General features: G+C 54.0%; 1 protein-coding gene across 2 annotated transcripts in view; it reads left to right on the forward strand.

Annotated features, from left to right (window-relative positions):
* Positions 1-23,480, forward strand: part of LOC117653752 (kalirin) — a 57,317-nt gene that overhangs the window by 31,060 nt on the left and 2,777 nt on the right. For both annotated transcript variants that reach the window (XM_034399625.1, XM_034399626.1), the window contains 12 exons: positions 3,173-3,488; positions 14,115-14,202; positions 14,294-14,450; positions 14,542-14,706; positions 14,847-14,927; positions 15,611-15,996; positions 16,093-16,249; positions 16,333-16,560; positions 16,649-16,843; positions 16,930-17,159; positions 21,737-22,058; positions 23,265-23,480. In XM_034399625.1, coding sequence (XP_034255516.1) covers positions 3,173-3,488; positions 14,115-14,202; positions 14,294-14,450; positions 14,542-14,706; positions 14,847-14,927; positions 15,611-15,996; positions 16,093-16,249; positions 16,333-16,560; positions 16,649-16,843; positions 16,930-17,159; positions 21,737-22,058; positions 23,265-23,480 — 2,541 coding nt within the window. The remainder of the gene's footprint in view (positions 1-3,172; positions 3,489-14,114; positions 14,203-14,293; positions 14,451-14,541; positions 14,707-14,846; positions 14,928-15,610; positions 15,997-16,092; positions 16,250-16,332; positions 16,561-16,648; positions 16,844-16,929; positions 17,160-21,736; positions 22,059-23,264) is intronic.

Here is a 23,480-nt window from a genome sequence, read left to right on the forward strand (position 1 = left end):
TGCAGTGGACGGCGAGTGGCACTGTAACAGGGGCTCTAGCCGAGCCGTGCGCCGTGCCCCGCGCGTGTTGCCGTCCCGTTGAGCCCCAGCGCGACAGTGCGGCCGACGGGGCGTGCAGTGCACGACCGGCCCGCACGCTCGCCGGAACGCGCTCGCACGCACGCACGCTCACACACGCGGCCACAGGCTGAAACACGCACGCAGACACACACACACACACACACACACACACACACACACACACGGGCGCAGTGTGGGCTGTGGGCGCGGATCGATGTCCGCCAAGGCCGTGCTCGCCGTGCTGCTCCACGCCGTGGGCGTTGCGTTGCGCGGCGTGGAGCGGCGCGGCGGCGCGGCGTTCGCACGGCCGTCCGTGGCGCGATCTTGAACGGCGTGCGTTAGCAGGTGCTGGGCCGGTGGCCAGCCGGTGGGCAGGGCCCCCGCGCGCCCCGCCCCCGCGCGCCCCGCCCCCGCGTGCCCCACCCCTCGCGGCATCGCGGTGCATCGCGGCCCCCGTGCTGAGGCTGGCCAGGCGCGCCCAGCGTGCACGTGCAGCCCCGCGGGGAGGCGATGGCCGCGTCCGGGGCCGAGGCCGGCTAGGGTACCGGCTAGGCCAGGGCCTTGGCCAGGGCCACCCAGCCCATGGCGGCCGCCGCGCCCAGTGGCTCGGGCCCTCCGGGGCCGGGCGCCAAGACGCAGGGCTCCAAGTCGCGGCGGAAGATCTCGCTGCCATGGTTTCGGCAGAACTCGCTGACGCCCGGGAGGGCCCACCTCACGCGGCAGCACACCATCGACACCCCCAGCGCCTTCCATCGCCTCAACCGCCACTCGTCGCACAGCCAGGTACAGCGACGGCAAAGGCCGTCTTGTAGTGGTCTTCCCCCCTCGCCCCTGTAATTGTGTTCCTTCGTCGCCATTCATCTCGCCGCGGAAGGGTCCGGGGACGTCGGAGACGTTGGAGACAAATGAAGCACCACGCCCCCCACACCGCGCCGCCGACGCTATCGCCGTGCCACCGCGCCCCGCCGCGCCCCGCCACGCCCCGCCACGCCCCGCCACGCCCCGCCACGCCCCGCCGGTAACGTCGCGGTACGGGCCGCGCGACACGCTTTCCGGCGGCGTCGCCTTGACGGCGGCAGTCCCGGCGAGGCGACGCGAGGCGGCAGTGTAGTTGTGCCGGTGATGGGTCTCGACGTGCCGCCGCCGCCTCGCCGCCGGGCCTGCCGCTGGAGGCGCAGCTTGTGCGTGGACTTGGTGCGCCGCCGCCCCCGCGCGCCCCGACAGGGGGTAAGTGGCAGTGCGGTCCGCGCGAGGGGGTCATCACTCGCTCTTTTCGTGTACAGAGAATACTTCGAGTGAATACCCCCTCGGGTCCGCGCGTCCGGCGTCCGCGGCCGCACAGGGACACAGGGACGCGGAGGCGGCCAGCCGTCCGGCCCCGCCGCCGGTTCGGACTCGACCCTGCTGCTCGCTCGATGCCCATGGCTTTGACCTCGATTCGATTCGAGGCGGAATCGGAACAAGCAATTTGGCCATGCATGCCCAACGCGGCGTGGCGGAACGCCCGGGCAAACACGCGGCAGCAGCGGTGAAGGGCCTGTACCTCGGCGAGGCCGAGCAGGGCGAGAAGCATGTGGCTTTGCTGCAGCTCCCCCCCCCCCCGCACCGAGTTGCCTGGATCCGCCCCCTCCCTCCGCCTTTCCCTGCCGAGCGCCCCAATTGGATTCGTCAGCTGCATTGCAATGACATTGTTCTTTCTGCCCCCCGCCGCCCCCCGCCCCGCTCCGTTTCCGTCGACCTCATCTCCTGCCCGGCCCTTTCGCCGCCATGTGTTGTTTTCGCTCGATGGCCGCTGCTGCCGCTGCGCTGGCACTTCTGGAAGGGTAGGGGCGCGCGGGGTGCGGGGGCGGCGCGGTTCGGCCATGAGTCGTCTCGCTGGGAATGGAATTGGTGTTATCTGGAGTGGCGGTTCGGCGAGCGCGGGTACCTTAGTCCGCGAGTCAGAGTCGCTTTTTTTGCTGCTCCCTCAGCATGTGTTTTGCGGTGGCCGGTTCGGTTGGCCGCTATCGGCTCGCCGGCATGGCCACGGCCCTGGCCGCCCCGGCCCTGCGGCAGGGAAGGGGAAGGGGGAGGGAGGCGGCCTGACTCATGGGACGTGGCCTCGTCATGACTGCATGACTGCATGTCTGCATTAATAGGCCAGCCTGGTGTCGGTCGGTGGTCCCTGGACACGAATGCAAGCGGCCCTCTTTGCACGAGTCTGCCGGCCAGCGATAACGTGACAAAGCCGGCCTAGGCAGCCCGGCCAGCCCGGCCAGAATGTGTCACTCCAAAGCGCGCGGCCTGGATGGCCTGGATGAGCTGGTCGGCGACGCGCCCCGCCCCGCCCCGCCCCGCCCCGCCCCGCCCCGCTTAGCCGTTTATCTGTTGTGGGGTGGAGCAGCGCCTCGCCACGCGCCAAGGGACCGAAGGACCTCAGCCCCCTCCCCCTTTTTGCTTTCCGCTCTTTTCGCGCTGGACTGGGGAAATGGGGCTGCATTATGGAGTCGGCAGGGTTGGGGCTGCGGGGGCACCGCGCGGCATTTCGTATCGGCTGGCTGTGCTGGCTGTGCAGGCTGTGCCAACCACCGGAGATGGACGATGATGGATGAAGCTGCGCGCCGAGGCCGAGGCGGGCCGAGGCGCCAAGGACTCCGGGCGGCGCCCCTTTACGCTATTCCAGTCATGGAGTGGCCGCCTGCAGGCTGCTTCCGAACAGTGCTTTCGGCGCTCTGTCTCTCTCGCACCGATGGAGCGTCCCGCAAGGGTACAAGAGAGAGAGAGAGAGAGAGAGAGAGAGAGAGAGAGAGAGAGAGAGAGAGAGAGAGAGAGAGAGAGAGAGAGCAGTGAAATCTCCGTTCGGAACCAGATTACGCGCCACGAGGCCACGACGCCGAGGGCGCGTGCATCCGCCGCCTAAATGGTCTCGAGGGCGCGGCCGGAAAGTCTTTTCGCCGGGGAGCGGTGCGTTGCGTTGCGGTGCGGTGTTCTCGCTAAGTGTCGCACCGCCACCGCCTCGGCGCCGTCCTGGCCGGAAACGCGTGCCGCCGCACTGTGATACGGTCGCGTCCTCGCCCTTGTTGTCGTCAAGTGTCTCTTTTTCGTCGTTAACCGGGGCGTTTGTGTTTTGCAGGCCGCGCCGGGTGTGGAGATGACGTGGGTCATCGCGGACTTCACGGCGGCCTCGACCGCGGAGCTGACGGTGCACAAGGGCCAGCAGGTGGAGGTGCTGGACGCGCCCTCGGCCGAGCGCAGCGACTTCTGCCTGGTCCGCATGCCCGCCGCGGGGTCCGGGGGGCCCGGCGCCGTGGACGCGGACGGCCCCGTGCCGCAGGGCCTGGTGCCGCTGTCCGTGCTCAAGCAGCCCCCGCAGGGACTCAAGACGGCCGGCGCGACCACCGCCACCTCGCCGTCGCGGCGCCTCACCACGCTGGCGCAGGACGACTCAGGTAAGCGAGAGGATGAGGATGCGGACGGCGAGCGCCGCGGCGGTAGGCAACACGATGCACGCGCGTGCAGCCGGCGCGGCGGCTGCCTGCCGCCACGGCGCTCGGCCGCGGCTTGGCGCGGATCTCTAGCGCTGTCGCTGTCGCGCGGTCCACCGGCTGCGCGGCGCTGCGCTGCGCTGCGCCGAGGGCTGCGCGGGAGTGGGGGCGTGGCATGACGCACGGAGCGGGGAGCGGGGGCCGCGGCATGGTCGGGGTTGGTCGGGGCAGCCCGGCTGTGGCTCCCTGCAGGCTTGCACCGCGCCGCACATACCCCGCGCTGCAGAGACTCCGCAAGCGAAAGTGGATTCCTGGGGACGAGGCTAGGCAGCCTGGGGCAGCCCGCAAACCGCGCCCGGACGCGTCTCTGAAAGGAAGGCGACGGGGCGAGCTGGTGCGGCCGGTCTTGGGGCATTCTTACGGACAACGTGGGCCAGTCTGGCGTCGGACTCATTCTCGGACCTTGCGAAGGGCTTGGGCCGTTCTGCAACTGCGACAGAATTTTTGCAAGTTTTAGATTCTCAGTGGCTGTGTGGACATGGGCTTTCTGCGCGCAGTGTTCACCACTCCGGCTCAATTCGGTTTTGTTGAGAGTGGTGGTCGGCCGGGCCGGGTCCCGACCAGGCCCCGGGCCCAACGCTCTGCTCGACAGCGTCTTGGACCAAGAGAGAAAGAGAGGCAGAGAGATAGAGAAAGAGAGCCTGGGACCGGGGGTGCGAGTGCGCGGGTGCCGGGCGCAGGGAGAGGGCCGAGAGGGCAGGGTGGCGGGGGAGGGGGAGGGACGGCTGCCCGATCAATGTGTCGGGGCGTGCGCCGCTCCGGGCCCAGACTCTCTCTCTCTCTCTCCCTCTCCGCCTCCCGGATGTCTCTCCTTTTGGAACCCCTCTGTTCTCCCCGTCTGCGCCCTTGTCAAGCCCATTCTCATTTGTTTCGTCACTTGAATGTGGAGAAGCTGAAGGGGGTGGCCGCCCGCCACTGTGCCATGGCCGGGGAGGGGCGGGGCGTCCTGCCCTGTCCCGTCCCCGAGGCTGGCCGTCGTACACACGGAGCTGTCCCTCCACGCCAGCCTAGGGTGCGCTGGGGAGTGTTGCGCCCCCACCCCGCCCCGCCGCCCTCAACGCCACCCCCTACCCGCGACCTGCCTTAGACTATCGCCTCTGCCCAACGCAGCCCTGGCGGCCCTTCTGGGCTGGGCCCTCCACGCTCCGCGGCGGACAGCGGACCCCCCGCCTCGTCTTGTTGTTCGGGAGAGGGCTTGGACTCTGGGGAGCTGGCGTCGTCGAGTCTCCGAAATGAAATCGGCCCTGTTCAAGGGTTGGGGCGGGTTGGGGCCGGCCGGGGCCGCGCCAGCGTCGAAGTGGCTCCCGGCTCTACCTGGCTCGACCAGGGCCTGCTCCTCCTTCTCCACCTAAAGGTGCAGCTGGCAATACGGGGCTGGGGCTGGCGGGGCTGGGTCGGCCCCTGGCTGGTCCAGGTCCAGGACAGGCGGGCTCGGGGCTCTGAGACGGTGTGAAGGGTGGCCGTGGAGCACCGTGGAGCACCGTGGAGGGGGTGGGGCTCCTTGTAGGGGGCAAGGCTCGGGCTTGCAAGGTGGAGGGGGCATGGCGCTGTGGCTAGCGGGCTAGCGCTAGCTGTGGCATGGCATCAGCCGGCAGCCAGCACAGCACACCAGGCGCAGCGCGCGCAGCGTCACCCCAGTACGGCCAGCACGCACCGCGCAGTGCCGCACCGCCGCACCGCGCAGCGTGGGGCAGACGCAGCGCGCAGCGCGCACCGCCCGCGCAGCGGACGCAGTGTGAGCGGCGCCCTGCGCGGAGTCCGTGGCTAGGCGGGCTAGGCTCGACGCGACCGTCATGGCGTGCAGGTGACGAGGCAGGGCAGGCTAGGCCCCGGCCCTGCCGTCCCGGCCCCGCCGCCCCCGCACCCCGCCGTCATTGCCGGAATCGCGACGGCGCCCTCCCCCGAGGAGGATGGGCGCACCCCGCTGCAGCCGCTGCAGCCGCTGCAGGACAGGGACCCCGGCGTGGCCAGGTCCAGGACGTTCTTCAGACTCTGGATCGCCAAGGTGAAACAAGGTGAGCAAGCAGGCCGACGACGGAGTCGACCCGCCAACGCGTCAGCCGAGGGGCTCGGGTGCCGACGGCAGCGTGGCGCGGTGCAGCGGAGCGTGGCGTGGCGCGGCGTGGCGTGGCGTGGCGTGGCGTGGCTTGTGGTGGCGCCGCCGCTGATTGGCGTGCTAACAAGTCACTGGGGACGCCTCGCCGCCTTGCGCCTTCCCCGCTCGTTGCTCATTACCGACCGCGTGCCAAGTGCCTCCGTACGCCCAGCACGCCCAGCACGCCCAGCACGCCCCCGCGGCCTGGCCCCAGCGAGGCGTGCGCGTCGGCGACGGTGGCCTGGAATCGGTCGGGACTCATTCCCATTCGCTTAGTGCATGCCTGTGGAAGTGCACCTGCGAGTGCCAATTTGGTCGCAAACACCCAAACGCTGTCGCTTGATTGCCTGGCGCTGCCTGTGTACCCCTCCTTCTCCTCCTCCGCGGTCCTTTCCTCGCCGCCTCCATGCCCCTCCTCCTCCTCCTCCTCCTCCTCCTGGCCGCGGCCCCAGCTCCGGCCAGGCTCCGGCCAGGCTCCGGCCAGGCTCCAGCGCCACCGAGCAGCTCCAGCAGCTGCTCCCAACTGAACCCCCCCCCCCTTGCCCCCTGCAGCCGCAGAGAGGGGATCGATAGCGGAGGGGCCCTCGCCCCCCTGCCCCCCTCCCCCTCGCGGCCCCCGCGGCCTTGACCGTGCGCACACCGCGGCGTGCGTCGTGCCCGTCGTGCGCGTGCTGCGTGCTCGTGCCGCACGGCCGGGCCGCGTGCTCGTGCGCCAGGCGCGCGCGATTGTGTGTGCGAGTGTCTGTGTGGCGCGTGCGCCGGCGTGCCCGCTGCCCCTGCGACGGGGACGCGCGCGGCCCCAACCAAAATAGAATGTGGTCCTGACTTGGCCATCCTGCTGACCCTCTCCCTCGTGAACAGGCACCGCGACACGGGCCGGACACGGCGTTGGTGGAGTCGGCGTTGGCGGCGAGTCCCGGTTGGTTCCAACGCGCCACCCTCCAGCTTCCCTCCCTTTTCCCCGGCCGCCCTGCGCGCGCCCTGCCACCCGAAGCAAGCAATGGTAACGTCATTTTTAGACCCCTTGCGCTCGTCGCTCGTCCCGCGTGGCGGGCACGGCCGGTGGGCGGCTCCCCGGCCCCCTTTGGCGACAGCGGGGACAGCGCAGCGCGGCGCAGCGCGGCACCCCAAGCGGGAAGAGCCGCGTGAAGCCAAGGCTTCCAGTTGACCCGCCACTGAAAACTCGCACGCTGATTGCCCCTTTCCTGCGGGGCCGTGCCGTGGCCGTCGACCGCCCGCCCCGCCTCCGCCTGCCTGCGTCCCCCGTCGCCATGCCGTCGCCGAGGTCGAGGTTCGAGGACCGGAGCCCCGGATCTATACCTCCTCCCCGACTGGTCATACTCCGTCATACTGGGAGTGGGAGCTTCGAGCCGCTTGAGGTTCGTCTCCGCCGGTATAACGTGTCACCCTAGTAAGGACAGCCACGTCTCGTTTTGCAGTGGAGGCGAGCTTGTGTCGGGCCCGAAATGGCATACGATCATGTCTGGTCTAGCCCGTAATGGTAATGATAATGGGCAGGATAGGCAACATCTGGATCCCGCGCGCCGCGCCGCGGCGGGTTGCCTACCGCGTGGTTCGCAGGCGTTTTGTCCGTCGGTCGGTCGGTCGGGGCGAGGGCGAGGCATCTGTCTCTCTCCGCCGCAGTTGCTGCTATCGGCAGCGTTGGCGCGTTATCGCCGTCGCTATCGCCGAGGCACGGCCGGCTCGGCTGGCTCGGCTCGGCGGGGGGCAGCTGACGACGATTTTGTTGTTGAAGGTGAGCCCCCCCTCCCCCTCGCGTGCGGTGGCGTGCGGCTGCCCAGTGGCTCGCTTCCGCCCGGCTTCCGCATTACTTAGCAGCGTTCTTTTCTCCGGAAAGGCGCGGCCGAAGCACGGCCAAGGCTCGGCCCAGCCCCGGCAAGGCACGAAGGCCGTAAGCGAAACGCGGCGCGCCATTTCTTCGTCGCGCTCGGAGAGAGAGAGAGAAAGAGAAAGAACGGCTGTGTGCGTTTCGCTGGCTGTTCACTGAGGGAAATGTTTTGGGGCCACACCTAAACTTACAGCTGTGACAACCAATCTGTTTGGTCGCTGGGGGTTCAATTAAACGTTCGATGGCCACATTTAAATCGTTTAGTCGCACTACTTTAGTTGTGAGATGTACTCTTTTTCTAACATGTCGTCTGTCTATTTTAGCCACTGCCACTAAATCAAATCTTGTTACAGTGACTGAATGCGATAAGGTCTGACGATTGACTGTTTAGTCCTGACACATAAACGTAAACCGATGAAAAAACGACTTCAATACGAGTGCTCGAACCACGGACCTACGTGTTACGAGTCCGTCGCTCTACCAACTCGCCCACCTGGCTGACTGAGAGACGCCGGCATTGATGGGCCTCTTGGACTGACGAATGTGTGCGGACGCACCGAGAAAATGATAGCTCGCTCCCTTTCCTGGGGTCCCAAGTGTCCCACAGTCCATCTCCTGACAGCACAATAGTATACAAAGATACTATGCCAGGAGAAACTGGTTGCGCTACGGGGAGTTGAACCCCCGAACCCGGCTTCTTATCCAGCCTCCAGGCGCGGAGACCACTGAGCTACCGCACTGTTGAGAATGTGGCGGAGCGCTGGGCGATGGCAACGCGACTTCCGTGTTGAGTGTCGCATCGCCAGTGTTCCGGTGCCACACCTAAACGCTTTAGTCGCGACTACTGACCATCGATCAAGCCTATGACTAAAGCCAGTTTAATCGAGTCCTTTCATGCTGACTATTATTGGCGGTTCAGTCACTCTCACTATTTAGCAGTCTTATTGTGATCATCGGCTGAACAGTTGCAAGGATTGAACTCGTGTAACTGTCGCCATTGGGGGGTTCCACAAAACACAGTTTTATCGTGAGGCACCGACCCCTTCTCTCAGTGTTGTCTCTTGAAACGGATTGTTTTGGAATGGCGCTCGGCGTGGCGCTCGGCGTGGCGCTCGCCTGGCTGGCTGGCCCGGCGCCAGGGGCGCACCGGATTGGAGAGAGTCGGCGGCCGAGTGTATATATGCAGGTTTCCGACGGAACACTTAAGTCCGCGATGTGGCGCGACGACGCGCTCCGCCTTTCAGTAGCAGTCGTGGATCATAGCATGGCGAAAGAAAGAGGCGAGGGAAGAGCGGAAGGGGGGAGGGGGGCTTGTTTGTAAACACGTCACCCCGTCAGCGCGCCGTGGTGGCCGAGGCGGAGGCACGCCGAGTGGCTCGCGGCTCGCGCTCCCGGGGCTCAGCATGCACACCGCGCAGCGCCCGCCGCGGCCCGCCGTGCTTGCAGGCAATCTCCCTTGCATGCTAGAGTGGGCCTAATTGTGGCCGGGCAGGGGCGAGGGCGAGGGGGCCGAGGCGGGAGCGCACCGCGGCACCGCGTCCCCCTCCCTCCCCACTTATTATTTTTGCGAATTGGACATGACGGTGGCGGGGCAAGGCGGGGCACGGCGGGGTGGGGAGGAATTCCCCCTCGGCGTGGCCCGAGGCTGTTTGGCATATGAAGGTGGCCCGGCGTGGCGCTGGCCGGCCGCCCGCAAGGGGGCAGGGCCGGGGGCAGGGCCGGGGGCAGGGCCGGGGGCAGGGCCGGGGGCAGGACGGGTGCGGTAGGGCGGGAGAGGGGCGCGCGGGGAGGGGCGGCTCTGGCGGTTTGCGACGGGCGGCGACAACCAGTGCGGCTTGTCGAGTCGCTGCTTGAGACCAGCCCCGTGTGTGTGCGTCGTGCGTCGAGCTCTGCGTCAAGCTGCGCGTCGTGCCTCGCCTCGTCGCGGTCCACGCAGTGCACGCAGTCGGCGCAGTGCGCGTTTTCGCGGTCGCGGTGCGTCGGTGCGCGTGCGTGCGCGCGGCATGCGGCCGTGGTGGTGCTGCTGGTCGTGATGCTGGAGGTGCCCGGAGCCCCTGACGGCTCGGTGCCGATGGTCTTCACCACCGCCGCGACGTCGTCGTCGTCCGATCCGCCCACGCCGCCCACGCCGCCGCCATGGCCGTCAGGGGGGCCGCTGGCGCCGCCGCCGTCTCTGGAGCGGCGCCGCACGTCGTCCGTGTCCAGCAACCTGCGCAGCATGGTGAACATGGTGCAGCGCTACCTCTCAGGTCAGCACCGGGACCACCGGACGCGCGCGATCGACCCCACGCCGGTGACGAAGTGGGTGCGGCAACTACCAATACCCGCGGCAACGGCCAATACCCGGTGCGGGGCGGAGCGCGGTGCGGACGGCCGACGCGGGCATTAGATTGACGGTGACGGCCAGGCCGAGCGGGGCCGAGCCCTGAATGAGTGGCCGCGTGACGCGCCGCGACGGCCACGGCGACGGGCTGCTGGTGGCGGTGACGCTGGCCAGCGCGCGTGTACCTTGGCGGGCGCCGCGACGGACGCCGCGACGGACGCCGCCATCGCCGTGCGACGACCAGCGTGGCGGCGACGGCAGCGTGGCGCGCAGAGGCAGAGCCAGGCAGAGCCTTGCCACTGTGCCACTATTAATAGCGAGGATTGGGGCACGCAGCAGCGGCGGCAGCGGCAGGCGGGGTCCGGCAAAGCCAAAGCCCGGCGCGGCCGCGCACGCCAACGAGCGCCGGGCGTGCGGCTTGGTTATCGGCGCGGCGCTTCCAGTGGCTGCCCCTTGCCTTGCCCGGAGTGCGGAGTGTGGCGTGGCGGGCTTGGCAGGCGGCGTGCAAGTCTGCAGGGCTGCAAGGCTGCACGGCGCTGCTGATATGTGCGCCCGATACCTTGGCGCCGCGCTGCCGCCCCTGCCGCTCCCCCGGCCCGCCCGCTTTGAGTAGAGCGTGGAGCACGGCAGGGCGGGGACCAATATGTCACGATAGGGCGAGCCGGGACCAGGGAGAACGCGATACTCCCCTGCAACAAGCAGCTATCTACGCTCACTGTCTCGATAACCGACTATCTACGCGCGCTCTCCCGACAACCGGCTATCTACACGGGCTGTCTGGATAACCGACTATCCAACATCGTAGCGAGGTTAGGGTTGTCGTATAACGAAGTATTTTTCTCCATGACACTTAAAGCGACCCGTTTAAACCATACTTAATCTTGCTTTGACAAACTTTTGACAAGTTTTGGTAAAGGTTTTGCGAGGGCAACTTAATTGGTTGGATAAATAAAAGCATTCAATCTCGCGAGGTGGAGAAAGCAGATAGTCGGTTATCCAGACAGCCCGTGTAGATAGCCGGTTGTCGGGAGAGCGCGCGTAGATAGTCGGTTATCGAGACAGTGGGCGTAGATAGTTGCTTGTTGCAGGGGGGTATCGAACGGGAAACGGAACGGACGCCGCGGCCCGTGTGCTTATTGGTGCGTGACAGGCCGACGGGGTGGTGTATTCTCGACAAGGGTGGCGTGGCGCCCAGCGTAGCCCATCGTAGCCCAGCGCCCCCAGACGACGCCGGGGAGGGTAGGGGAGGGGGCCACGGTGACTGGCCGGTGACGGCATCGCGGCCACAATGGCTTCGCCCGGAGGCACTTGTTGGCGTCCCGCGGATTATTTCGGAGCCGTGTGTTGGGCCCGCCGCGCCGCGCCGCACCGCGCCGCGTGCTTGGCGCGGAGGGGCGAGGCGAGTGCGTTTCTGGCGTTGCCTTTCTCTCCGCCCCCCGCCCCCACCCCGCGTTATTTGCGGAATTCGCCGCCGTGTCGCCGCGGCGACGTGCCTTTGTTTTGGCCGCGAGTGCCGCGAGTCAGCCCGCGTACCGCGAACCGGTCGCCGGGTTCCCCTTGCAGGCCTCGGCCGCGGTCCACTCTCTGAATCAGCGCGGCCGCCGATTCACATTGATTTTTGTTTGTCGTTCCTTTTCTAAATGCGTGCATGACACAACGGCGCGCGGCGGGGAGGCAGCTCGTGGACCGCGCGTCGGGTCGCGCGCCGGCTGCGTGGGCGGAATAGGGCGATGCGTCGACGGCTGGGCGAGCCAAGCGAAACTGACGTCACCCCGCGGGGACATCCCCCCTCGCCCCCTCCCCCTTCCCTTTTCCCGACCACCACTACTCATTTAACGGCGTTGTGGGGCCGCTCTTTTTGCCGACGGGGTCGGGCCCCGCTGACACTGATTCGTGATTGTGACTGCCGACGGATGCAGCGAGCGCTGCCGCTGGTTGCGGCAGGTTGATTCCCAACAGTGGCGTCCCTCTCGCATTCGTGGTGTATCCCTATGGCGTGCGAGTGAGACAGAGCGACAAGGCACTGTTCGGCACGAAACTATACTGCTGCCGGCATGTGGTCGCCGTGTGCCGTGTGCCCGTCATGTAGGCCGAGGCCGGCCGAGGCCCAGCATGCCCAGTCCGTGGCTTGGACAGGCCGAGTTGTCGTGGCCATAGTGTGCGTGCTGCGGCCGCTGCGGCTCAACCGGTATAGCGGCACCTGTGCACACCGCGCCATATGGGATCTCTACTCCACTGGGCCGGCAGTCTGGCAGGGCGAGCTCGAGGGCCGGGCGGTAGGCAACGCGCCGCGCCTTGATTTGACCTCTTTGGACGTGGATGAAATGAAGCTTGGTTCGCGCCGAGTCTGCTGAATGTAAAGCAGAGAGACGTCGAGGTGCCCACGTACGGCACCCGTGTCGTCAGGTGGCTCGCGTCGAGTCGAGGGCTTCGCTCTTCTTTCTCCCCTGTGGGGCTGTCCTGTGAGTGCGAAAGGGACACAGCGACATTGCATCCGAAATCTCTCCGTCGAGCAGATACCGCACACACCGTAGTGGCCCAAACGTCCTCGACGGCGTCCTCGACGGCGTCCTCGACGGCGTCCTCGACGGCGTCCTCGACGGCGTCCTCGACGGCGTCTTCGGCACGTGTTCTGTGTACAAGGTGCGCGCGCCACGCGATTATTACCCTGTAATTGCAGTGCATCCGCGTTGCGGGTGGCGGCGATGGCGTTACGTAAAGGCTGGACGAAGAATGATTTTGTCGCTCTGTCTTCCTCGCACTCATGTGGTGCCCCTCCGAGGTGTGTGCGAGAGAGAGCTGGAAGGTGTGTCTTGGCCGTCTGCGGCCTGTGGCGCCCGTAGTCCGCCTGCGAGTTCCGTGCCGCGAGGACGCGGAGAAGTCCAGCTGGAGCCAGTTCCGCATTTCACGCGCAGTGTCCAACCTGGTCCAAACTGGCGGGCATTGGTAACGTCTCTGCTCTTCGCTTCTATCGGGGTGCGCCCGCTTGTCTGGGAACTGAAAGCCGAATGCTTTGAACTATACTGCAAACGAGGCGGCCGGACCGCCCGGTCAGAGAGAGGGCCGCCCGGGACGGAGCGCGTTGCGGGGGGCGTGGGGCGTGGGGTGTGGGGGACCGGCAGCGCCGTGTATGGCAGTGCGGCGGAGCGCGGCAGCGCCTTGCCTTTTTCGTCGTCCGTCGTCAGCGCGTGCATGGTGCATGATGGTGGTCCGGGTCGAGGGGAAGGAAAGGAAGGTGGACGTCCGTGACACGGCACGGCCAGCACGGCCAGCACGGCCAGCACGGCGTCCCCTGGGCGCCACTCGCTGCTCGGTTGACTCAGGCCTGGCCTGGCCGGGCCGATGGAGGGAAGGACGAGACCGTTTGCATCGAGTCTGGTGCCTGGTCAAAGGACTCGTGCTTCTCTGGAGACGACATTCCTACTCCTGGCCGGGGCAGTGGGCAGCGGAGCGTCCATGGAAGTGTACTATCACTCTCCAAAAAAAGAGACGCCCATCCATATGCTCAGCGCAGAAAGTCTATTGGGCGGGAAGTGTAGCCTGTCTCTTTCATTTAGCGAGTGATAGTACCGGGCCCAGTTTTTTTTTTGTTTGGCAATGGTGGTACCTTTGCTTTGGTAGCGCGCCCCCGAACGGGTCGGACCGTGCAAGGATTGAAGCGGGTGAGGTGAGGTGGGGCGGACGGGGGGGGGGGGACGCAGTGTGGTGCGGGTAGGCCTGTGCGATTATTGTCCAAAATCGAAATCGACCGATTATTGAAATAATCGAAAAGCCGACCGATACGATGCTCGGTAATCGGCAATCGAAACAAGGCCGATTAATCGACGAAAACCGATTAATCGAATTATCAATAATCGAACATTTGCGATTAATCGCCCTCAATCAATTATTTCTTGCCCAATAAATTGAATAAAACTGAAAAGAAATAGAATTCGTAAAGCGTAAACATGGTCCACAGTTAAGGCTTTTCAAGTACAGTGCAAAGATTGTCAGGTCTTCTGTTAATAAACAACAATAAATGTAATCGATAACCGTTTCAAAATTATTAATCGGTTGAAAATCGGCCACCGATTTTTAATCGTTAAAAGTTCGATTACCGAGCATCGAATCGGTCCACAAAAATAATCGTCGATTACTAAAATAATCGGAAATCGATTTCGATTATTCGATTAATCGCACAGGCCTAAGTCGTCCTGCCGGTGGGGCAGCCCGTCGCCCCACTACTGTGTTGTTTCATATCTCCTTTGTTTTGGTTTATTTCAGAACCCGGTAGTAGCGACACTGGAGGTGCCAATTCGACTGCTGGCCTCGCGGCTAGTTCACCTGTCAACAAACGCAGAGGCTTCAGTGGGTAAGTGACGGACCCTGATCTTAAATCTCAGGTAAATGTGATGGAGGGTATGCCCGAACTGCAGATAATCGTCATGGCTTATCTTCCGCAGGCGGAAATGGTTACCACCTCCTCTAAGAAAACTAAGTGGAGGCAAAGTAGAAAAGGCGGACAAGGATAAAATTTCCGCTGCATCGTCATCAGCAACTTCATCTTCAGCATCTGAAAAACCAGCTCTCAAAAAGACAGGTTCTGAGAAGAGGTTTAAGGTATGTAATCCTTTCGTTGTGTTATTGCACCTCCTGTCTCCAGAATCAATTGCATATACACTTGTATGATAATTTATTTTTATCCTTTTAGGTACCGCCTGCAGATTTGTCACCGAGGTCACCAGCACCAGCGGATCACAATGGAGAGGAGGCTGAAGAAGAAGTAGAAGTAGAATTACCACCTCCAATGAAACCAATATCTGAAACAATCCTTGTTGGTGGAGCTGCCTCATCTGAAGACAACCATGGCAAAAGGGTAAGTCACAGCAAGAATTATGTCTAAGGAAAAATGTCATCTCTCAGATCTAAGATGTTCAGGGACCTTGGCCAAGAGTTACATACGTTAAAAAGCGTTCCATTATTTCTTTATCTCCAAGTACCTATTTGCTTTTTCAGTCATCTAGCCTCTCTGTTAAGGCATTGGAGGGAACCTCAGCTGATCTGGCTGAAATCGAACAAATCGTCAAAGAAAGAATGGTGTGTTGGCTTTCAAAGCCTACATTTATGCCTGAAATTTTAACTAATTTGTAGAATTGAGCTTGTGTGTATTTTTATGCACTCTACCGAACTATGTTTATGTGATAGTTTAACCACATGTATCTTAATCCTTCTGCTTTTCCTTGTTGTGCAATTTTTTGAATATTTTCCCAACATTATTTGTTTTAGTATCGTTGTTTGAGTAGTATGCATGATGTAATTTTAGTGAAACATTTAGCGTTTCATTTTTTCAAGATGTTTCAAGCTATATTTGTGTTTTTAAAAAGGCAATATTATGTGCCTGGGTAGAAGTAGCTGGTAGAGAGTACTGTTTTATGGCAATCATCACTGTTCTACATTCTGCAGTGTGTGACATTGCAGATTAGAACAATAAGTCACTGTTGTTGCATGTTCACACTCCCTTTGTTGTAATATCTTAGTTTCCCAAGTAGTTCAACATATGTCACATTTAATTACGTGTATTAGCTGAGTGCATGTCAGTTGTAACTGGTATCATAATATTGCTCAAGTTTGTTTTGAAGTTTGGACCTCTCACTTTCTCTTCCTAAGTTTTTAAATTGTGAGGCAAAACAGTACAAATACTTCTGAAAGTGCATCTGCTGTAGTTTTACCGTCAAACGTTTGCCTTAATATATGCCTTACATATTGCTTTTTTTTTCTAGGAACAACACACCGAAAATCAAGAGCGCAACAGCTTGATGAACCGTGACTCCAAGTTGTCAAATGATATGTCAGCGACTGGGTCTGGGTGTGAAGGAGAGGGTGAGGCAGATGGTGGACCGACTGAAGAGAGTGCGGATAGCGAAGGAACTGCTGGTGCAGGGAGTGGAAGTGGGGAGGAAGATGCCATGCACAAGAGGGAATATGTGATCCAAGAACTAATTGAAACTGAAAGAGACTATGTGAGAGACCTGCAGCTAGTGACTGAGGGCTACATGACGTTGATGCGTGATCCAGATTGTGAAATACCTATGCCTGAAGATCTACTAGGACGTAAAGACAAAATGGTGTTTGGCAATCTTGAGGCAATTTATGAGTGGCATAGAGAGTAAGTAAACCTTCAACTATTTTTATACTTTGACTTTCTGGTTAAAATGGTTTTGTTCCTCTCCATTTGCTTATCCTTTTCATATTACTGTTTCAGTTTTTTTCTGAAGGCTTTAGAACGATGTCAACTTCACCCTGAAGAAATTGGCCCCCTCTTTAAAAGATATGAACGCAAGCTCCACATGTATGTTGTATATTGTCAAAATAAACCTGTATCTGAATACATAGTTTCAGAACATGACACCTACTTTGAGGTATGATAAACCCCTAGTCTATTGTACCAAGAATAATTCCTCACGATTTCTTGCACCACTAAAATATTCTTTTTCCAATTTAGGAATTGAGGCAGAAATTAGGGCATAAATTGACCTTATGCGATCTTCTTATTAAGCCAGTTCAACGCATTATGAAATATCAACTGCTTTTAAGAGACATTTACAAATATACTGAGAGAGCACAACTGACAAATGAATTAGAGTCACTTAGACAAGCAACCAGAGTGATGCAGATTGTGCCGAAGTCTGCAAACGACATGATGGATGTTGGCAGACTTCAAGGATTTGATGTAAGTGCATTTAGTACCCAAACTTTTGTTCATTTTGTAGACCCCTTTTCTTCAACTTTTGTTTAATACTATCTCTTATATATTGCAGGGTAAAATCACTGCACAAGGAAAGTTATTGATGCATGGTCCTTTAAACTGCATAGAAGGCAAATCAGCCTTAAGTAATTTAAAATCAAAAGAACTACAAGTATTTTTATTTGAACAAACCATGATCTTCAGTGAGGCTGTCGGTAAAAAGACACAATTTACCAATCCGGTTTACATACACAAGGCACATATACAGGTATGTAGATGTGAATTGACTCATTTTAAAGATGTCCATGTATATTGTTGTTTTTTATGTTTCTGTAATGTTTTTTCCACATCAAGGTTAACAAGATGGACCTGAAAGAATCTGTTGATGATGGTGATCCCTGCAAGTTTTCAGTTTGGTCGACAGATCCAAAAAAGACCAGTCTAGCATATGTGTGCCAAGCTGCATCTAAAGAAAGTCATGATGAGTGGGTTTCCACCATTACAAACATTTTTCAGACTCAGCGAGACTTCCTCAAAGCCATCCAGTCACCCATCGCTTACCAAAAAGAGCTCACCAAAGAGGTGTAAGTAACTGGTATATGTTATTCAAACTGTGGCAATAAAATCAAAGATCAAAGATTTGTTGAATGAGGTGTATGTTTTTATAATCTACTTTTTTCTAAAAGAAATTCGTGAAGCAATTGATGTTTTATATTTTATGAAATAGATTTATTTAAATTTGTAGAAAAGCTACAAAGTATTGTTGTGAGTAAAATTCATTGTGTAAGTACATCTAGTAGGAAGTGTGATAAAAGCATTGAGAGGATATCTGAAATACAGTTGGAAAGATTTTTTTTATCTAGTGCAATGATTAGTTTGAGGGAATGCAAAAAAACTAAGACAGTGATTTTTAGCCATTTGCAGTAATTCTGACTCAGAACTCAGTGTTGTGGAGCTATAGTATAAGTGCATTTCCTCATTAAAAGAAAAATCTTTTCCTGAACATGTTGGTCTTATTGTGGAAAATCAAGCAATTAGCCGTGGGAAAATAGATGTCATCCTTCTCTGCTTCCCTGATACCAGTTGATTGTACCAATACTTGTATCTATTCCATTCTCTCTTCTTGAGTGAAATCTATTTTAGAAATTTTGGCTTTCTATTGCTCTGGTCAAATGATTTTGTGTCAACATTCGGATTTGCTTAATCTCACTGGGTCTGTGGTTCTCAACATTACTCACAATTATCTCATTGGGTGTTTTTATTTTTGACTCAAGTGTTGTATTTGAATTTTTGTAAAGAGGAATCCCAACAACAGCCACTTGTAGGAATTTGTAAAGAAAGTTTTCTTATGATTTTGTTCTTAATGGAAGTGATCATGATGAATAACAAAACAGTTTTCCACAGTATTGCCGACGCACAACATTTCATAACTTACACCAGGCAATAAAAGCTTTATTTACTTCAAGAATCACGGAAAGAGGATTGATCTTGAAGGGAGAGGGTCCATCAAGGTTTAAATGATTGTATTAAGTCTTATGATGATTTCCTTGTTTTAATTATTACTCAAGTTAAGTCAGTGCAGTGTGAAAATGAAAAGGGAGAGGGTAAAGGTATTAAAATAATAGTCTTGCGTGGGACATATTAACCTAAGTTCATGTTTGCAATTGGCCAAGTATGCCCAAATCAAAAAGAGTAAGTGATATAAATTTATAATTCGTCAAAAGCTGTGCTTTTTCAGGTGATGTCAAAGCTACTAAACTTCAAAGATGTTGATCATATTGGCAGTTTACCATTAGCAATTGCTTTAGAATTGAGATAACTTACAAAAATTTTGAGTGGCTGTGGTGGGGCAGTTACTGTTGTTCAACATAATGTGTTGGACAACACAAAAATTACAATATTACCTGTCTATTTTTATTATTATCTTTTTTGATACTCTGTGGAGTATTGGTTAGTTTTGAGCATTATAATGTGATGACGTCTCCCCCCTCTCTGAACTGAACACTTTGCAATAGAACATGTCAAAGGGTCACAAATGAGTGGGAACATTATCAACTTCATATTCCCTGAAACCATCCTTGTTAAAAACTGCATCACCTGACATGTTGTTCACTATTTTAAGTGACTATTTCTGAAATTAAATTAAAGAGGTCCGTTTTGAACTTTTTTTTTCCCCATGGAAAGAAAAAGAAGACTTAGTGTGTAGATTTGTCAGTTACCATAGAACAAGATGGTTATACAGAGTATGGAGTTACCACCCAGAAGTGATAGCGTTTAAAAATATCTTTTTCCCCCTCTCCTTGTGCCCACTTTTATTTTTCAATTGTCTTTCCACTTTTGTCATCAAGATGTGCACTTATTTAAAGATTTAATATGGATTTTATTTGGTTTGATATGAAGCGCATAAGACAAAACTTTCTGTATTTATCTGATACAGTAATTTGCTGATGTCATATCAGGGTAAGACGAGTTGTACCCTCTACCATCCCATGGTAGATGACATTCCAGGGTGCATTAGTGGAGTGTGTGTTGTGTGTACTGTTTTCTTAGAAATATTCTCTTTTTCTTCAGTCATTTTGGCTGTAGTTATATATATGTAATATCATTTTTATATCAGATGAATTGAATTTCAAAGCTCCAAATTGCAAACTAGTTCTCTTGGCACGTATGTGTTCTATTTGAATGAAAGGATATTCTAAGGTAAAATTGCTTAGTGTTTTATGTTACCAGTACTGTGTTACAAATTCATTTTGTAATTGTAGCAATACCAGTTCAGAACTAAATTTCAGTTGTGTTTTGTCTTATGTGCCGATCAGGATACTCAGCAGGAATGTGTATTGAGTACTGTTTAAAAGTTGTGTATCCATTAATGATCCATTGAATCCATAGAAAATTGCAATAAATTTTCTGCTTGTCCAAAAATATATGGTCATTGATGGCAATTTGATAGTTATATAATGTGAGCACTGTTATTATTTGTGACTAAACCAATACTGTGTAGTAAGTGTAGTTAAAAAAATCATGCCAGTTCAACAAAAGAATTGTTTAAGTCCGTTTTTGCTCAATGGATCCTATTAATTTTCTTTTGATAATTGCCTGTTTTGTCATAATTTTTTTTTGTTAGGCTTTCTTATTTGTATTACAACTTGCCACTGAAAGCAAACAGTTTGGAGTTACAAGTATGTATGCTCTTTTGACACAATTATTTATGTTGATGGAAAGTTGAAGTTTTGTATTGAAACGCCTGACATGTAGTGGCCTAGCCAGTGATAGAACATCAAGTGACAAAGAGCAACACCACTTTCACTTGACTTCCATGATTTCTTCTTGTTTGTTCCCCCTCCCCTTTTTGTGCCCACTGCAAACCTGGTCTATGATCAGTGTTCATCCCACATGTCAAAATTAATTTGGTGGTTTTGATGTGCACTTGTCTTCTTGGCTATGTCACTGCTGTGATACCTAGGATTTAACCTTTGTTCATAATTTTCTCCTGCTCTTTCTCTGCATTGCAGCCACAGCATCACAAGCAACATCATGAATTTGTTGGCATACTGTTGTCAGCTCTGTACCAGTTATTATTGTGACAACTCAGTGTTTAGTAAGACGGAAACAGGCTGCTGAATTTTCACTAGTCTCTAAGATCTAGTCCATTTTAACTTATAGCAAGGTTAGGTTTATCTTTTCTTTTCTGTTTTTTGTTTTCCTGATTTCCTTTTTTTATGGCTGTTACGGGTATGTATAGGGAGCAAGCAAGTGGCTAAAAAAATTATTCCCGTTCCTTTCTATAAGTTCATTTTTCATATATTAGCTGTAAATTCTTGCCTTGTTAGCTCGACCCTTCAGCAGCAGTTTGTTGAAAAGAAAAAATAATTGAAATTCCATACATTCTTTCTAGTCATGCCCTTGTAAGATTGAACAAAAGTAAGAACATGAAACATGTTTGGAAGTAGTTATTGTTTCACTCGGTACATTACTCTCTGTTTTGTAAACATTTTGCTTCTTCAGCGTTTTGTTTGTTGCGTATCTTGCTTCTTTTCCAAGTGCAACAGTTGTCATATGGTTATTATGTTGTTATTAACCATGACTAGGTTATGCTATTTTGTGGTGCATTACCTTATGTGATAGGGAAACTGACTATTGTAATGTAATCTACAACATGGCCAGTGTTATATTGACTGTGCAAAATCCTATAATGTACATAAGTATGTATGTTTGTACATAAATAAATCAAAATACAATTTTTTCATAAACGTGTGTTTGCAGTTGATATTTTTTAAATGACCATAATGTGGCCATATCGTGTATCACACAGAAGATCATTCTTCTCACCAGAAATCTACTTTATTTATTTTTATTTATTTTCTGCGTGACTTGTGGTTTGGCTGCTTTTAGATGTACTGCCTACGACTGCCTACCTGTAGTTAGATGTGTCATTTGTTTGATTATTAACTTTTTCTTTAGCTTTTTCTCTTATTTTTGCTTAATTATAACTAGATAGTGTGTAAAACTTGAACCCTTTTAGTGGTCGATTTGATAAAAGGTATTTGTGGCACTTGAAGCGAAGCACTCATAGCACTTTCTGTCAGGCATCCTTTAAACCTGTCACCTCAGTTTGCCACGCAAGCCATTCTTAAATATTTCTTGAGCATATAATTTTGAATAAGAATGTAAGCTATTGCAACTATTTCTTGGAAAATGCTACAAAATGTGAAGTTCTGTCATGTTTGAATATTTTCAAAGTTCCCTGTTGAGCTTGATTTGATTTATGAGTCAATGTTAGTCAACCTGTACTCCATGATGTTTCAAGAGTACATGAAGTTTTGAATCGGAAAAATCTGCAGTAAAGATGACCCTAGTGTATTGACCGAGCCAAAATTTCCAGAATTAAACTAGCTTGATTTGAATGTGAATGAACCATTAAGTAAAGTTTTCTATGTTTTCTAGTATAGCAACATACTTGTATGGCAATAATGCTTTAAGTGATGCATGCTTTCACCTCATTTGATTGATTGATTTTTTTTTCTTTTCTTCAGTTTCCACACAGAAACTAACATATTTTTTAAAATAATTTTATTTTGGTTTATTATTTATGTTGTGTTTTTTTTTTGTTTGTTTGTTTTATCAACACTTAACAACGCACATCCACCATCTACTAATGAAGGCCGGAATGGGGCTCAAGATTCTCTAAAAGCATCAGTGACCCAGGGAATAGCGACCACCTGTCTGATGATGACTGTCCGGTTATCGTGGAAATGCCAAACTTTTCTTTAACTCAAGATAGGTTACTTGATATTAGTAAAGATTGCATTTCCGATAAACCTAGGACCCCAAGCCCCTCCAAAGTGAAACTCCCATTCTTTGAAGGGTTTCGTAACACATTTCGTGCAAGAGCTAGGAGTGAGGATGTGGACTGCAGTAATGGAGACTTAATGCAAGCTCTTAATGTCAGTCGCAGGTGGTCAGAGACACAAACAAATCATGTGGTAAGGCAGGAATAATTTCTTCCCATCTTTTGCTTACCTTAACTTATAGTCCTGGCATCTAAATATAGTATCAATTCATTATCTGGAGACATTTAAAATTGATTTCTGTCATTTTGTCGCCCTTCAATCCCAATTTATGAATGGTTTATTTATTGTGTTTTGATGCAGGTACTTTGCTGCTTTACATTATTAGAAGCTCAATTTAATTTACAGTAAAATGAAGTCAATGTGAATGTCTCCAGAATCAAAGAGAAAAGCATGGATTTTGGCATGGTTTAGCTTGTTTTTACTTAACTTTCTCTTTCTCCTCTTCCCCTCCCTACTTTTATGCCTTGCATTACTAATTTTTATGCCTGATATTGCATGAGTTGGGTGCAAACATGATTGTTTCTTCTGAATCAAAAAGAATAGATGTATACAATCTGTTCCTATAACCAAACATAAACACAAGCATATTCAGAGTTAAATCAACACGTTAGTGTGTGAAATGACTTTCATGACCCAAGGTTATTTTATTTACATCATGGATTTTCCAGAAGCACACAAATGTGTATGATTAGTTTCTGCAAAATCTACTGCCTGATTAATCCTGCCCCTACGGCAACCTATTGGAATCATGCATATTCTTGAACATATTTTCCAAAGGTTTGAAAATATAGTATTGAAAGAAAAGGAAACAATAGTTGACTGTTTTTACTTTATTGGAAGAATGTAGAGTAGCTTTTGTGGATGAGGTTTAGCAGCATGCAGTTGTTTTGACTACTATTAAATTGCCATCATAGATGCAAGTTTATTTAACTGGTAAGTGTACTTCATTTTATCTTATTATTGAAATTTCATCTCTTGCATCTTATTGTAGTAATTTTTACAAGAATCTATTAATATATTTTCACGCTTGACCTGCACTGGTCTTTGAACTGTTTCATTAAAATGTTCGGGAATCACATGCAACTATTTCCCTCTTCTTAAGTGTGGACTTCCATTTAGCTTGGTTGAGTTGATTATGTAGAGTGTTGTTGGAATGGCATGCTTACTTTAGATTGAAATACTACACTGTGCTGATCTATTTTCATGTGGCTTTCTCCTTTCTCACCTCCTTGCTTTGCATGTAATGGCAACAGTGTTATTTGAATGTTTCTTAATTTGGATTGATTTGAAACTTGCTTGGTTTGGATTATTGTTTCAATAAGTTGTGGCCCTTTGCAGGAGGCAGTGGACAACACTATTGCTTGTGTAGTATCAGACTGGCAAGCTTCGGAAGCTGGACAGCTCTCCCTGCGTCGTGGAGAGAGAGTGAAAATTTTGAAGCAATCAAAGGCTAATGGAGTTTTAGTCCAGAAGCTGAGAAATTCACAAGCAGCAGAGTTTCATTCAACAGAAGAAGGATGGGTACCCGCTCATGCACTTGCTTTCTCCAGCACA

Source organism: Thrips palmi, unplaced genomic scaffold (assembly GCF_012932325.1).
Source record: "Thrips palmi isolate BJ-2018 unplaced genomic scaffold, TpBJ-2018v1 HiC_scaffold_8, whole genome shotgun sequence".
NCBI lineage: Eukaryota > Metazoa > Arthropoda > Insecta > Thysanoptera > Thripidae > Thrips > Thrips palmi.